The sequence below is a fragment of the Charadrius vociferus genome, unplaced genomic scaffold (assembly GCF_000708025.1).
Source record: "Charadrius vociferus isolate BGI_N301 unplaced genomic scaffold, ASM70802v2 scaffold1158, whole genome shotgun sequence".
Classification (NCBI taxonomy): Eukaryota; Metazoa; Chordata; class Aves; order Charadriiformes; family Charadriidae; genus Charadrius; species Charadrius vociferus.
The window spans coordinates 113,030-113,860 of NW_009649701.1; the positions used below are offsets into that span (position 1 = coordinate 113,030).

General features: G+C 65.3%; 1 protein-coding gene across 1 annotated transcript in view; it reads right to left on the reverse strand.

Annotated features, from left to right (window-relative positions):
• Positions 1-128: 128 nt before the first annotated feature.
• The window catches only part of LAMTOR2 (late endosomal/lysosomal adaptor, MAPK and MTOR activator 2), a 1,604-nt gene continuing 901 nt past the window's right edge, over positions 129-831 (reverse strand). Inside the window, exons 2-3 of the mRNA XM_009890590.1 lie at positions 534-696; positions 129-407 (exon numbers count right to left, since the gene is read on the reverse strand). Of these exons, the coding sequence (XP_009888892.1) occupies positions 129-407; positions 534-696 (442 nt within the window). The remainder of the gene's footprint in view (positions 408-533; positions 697-831) is intronic.

Here is an 831-nt window from a genome sequence, read left to right on the forward strand (position 1 = left end):
TCCCCCCAGAGCTGGACCCAGCGCCTGCGCCTGCGAGCAGAGAGCGGCGGCAGCGTGAGCGGTGCCCAGGTGGGTTTCGCCACCCGCGCGCACACCGCCCGCGTGCTTCTTTGAATTCCCATTTCATTTTAGTGCCTGAAAAAGGTGTGGTGCGGCGCCTGGGCTGGCACGGGGGACAGAGGAGGACAGAGGGCGTCCCAGGCGTGGCAGCTTCCTCCACCACTCCCATCCTCATCCTCCTCAACAGCTCTTCCCCACGCAGAAAGAGACGCAGCCCTGTCCCTCGGCCCCCCCGGCCCCTTCCCCACCAGCATTACCTTGGCCTTCAGCATCCCAAATCCCACCGTCTCCTTCGCGTACATGCAGAGCAGCAGGTTTGCCACCCGCGTGATGGCCACTCGCCCCCCCTGCCCGGGGAGAAACAGCAGCCGTCACACCCCCGGCTTGGCAAGGGACCACCGGCAGGGGCCCGAGGGACCCCCAGGGCCACGGTGCTGCCCAGGGAGGGGAGGACAGCCCCCAGCCCCACATACCATGCAGTCCATGAGGATGAATTTGAGGTTGTCCTCATTGAACGCCTGGTGCCCGTTCTTGTCGTAGGCCACCCAGATGTTGCTGGCGATGGCCGCGGTGACCCTGGCATCAGTGTCCCCGTAGCCCGAGTAGGCGAGCAAAGACCCCTCGTTGTTCAGGAGCCTGGAAACAAAATGGAGGGGGCAAATTGGTGCCTCTAAACCCAGTGGGACACCAGCCCCCACTGCAGTGCTGCGGGGCAGAGCAAACCCCCCCTCCAGCCCAGTCCTTCCCCAGGACAGGGCAGGACAGCGTGGG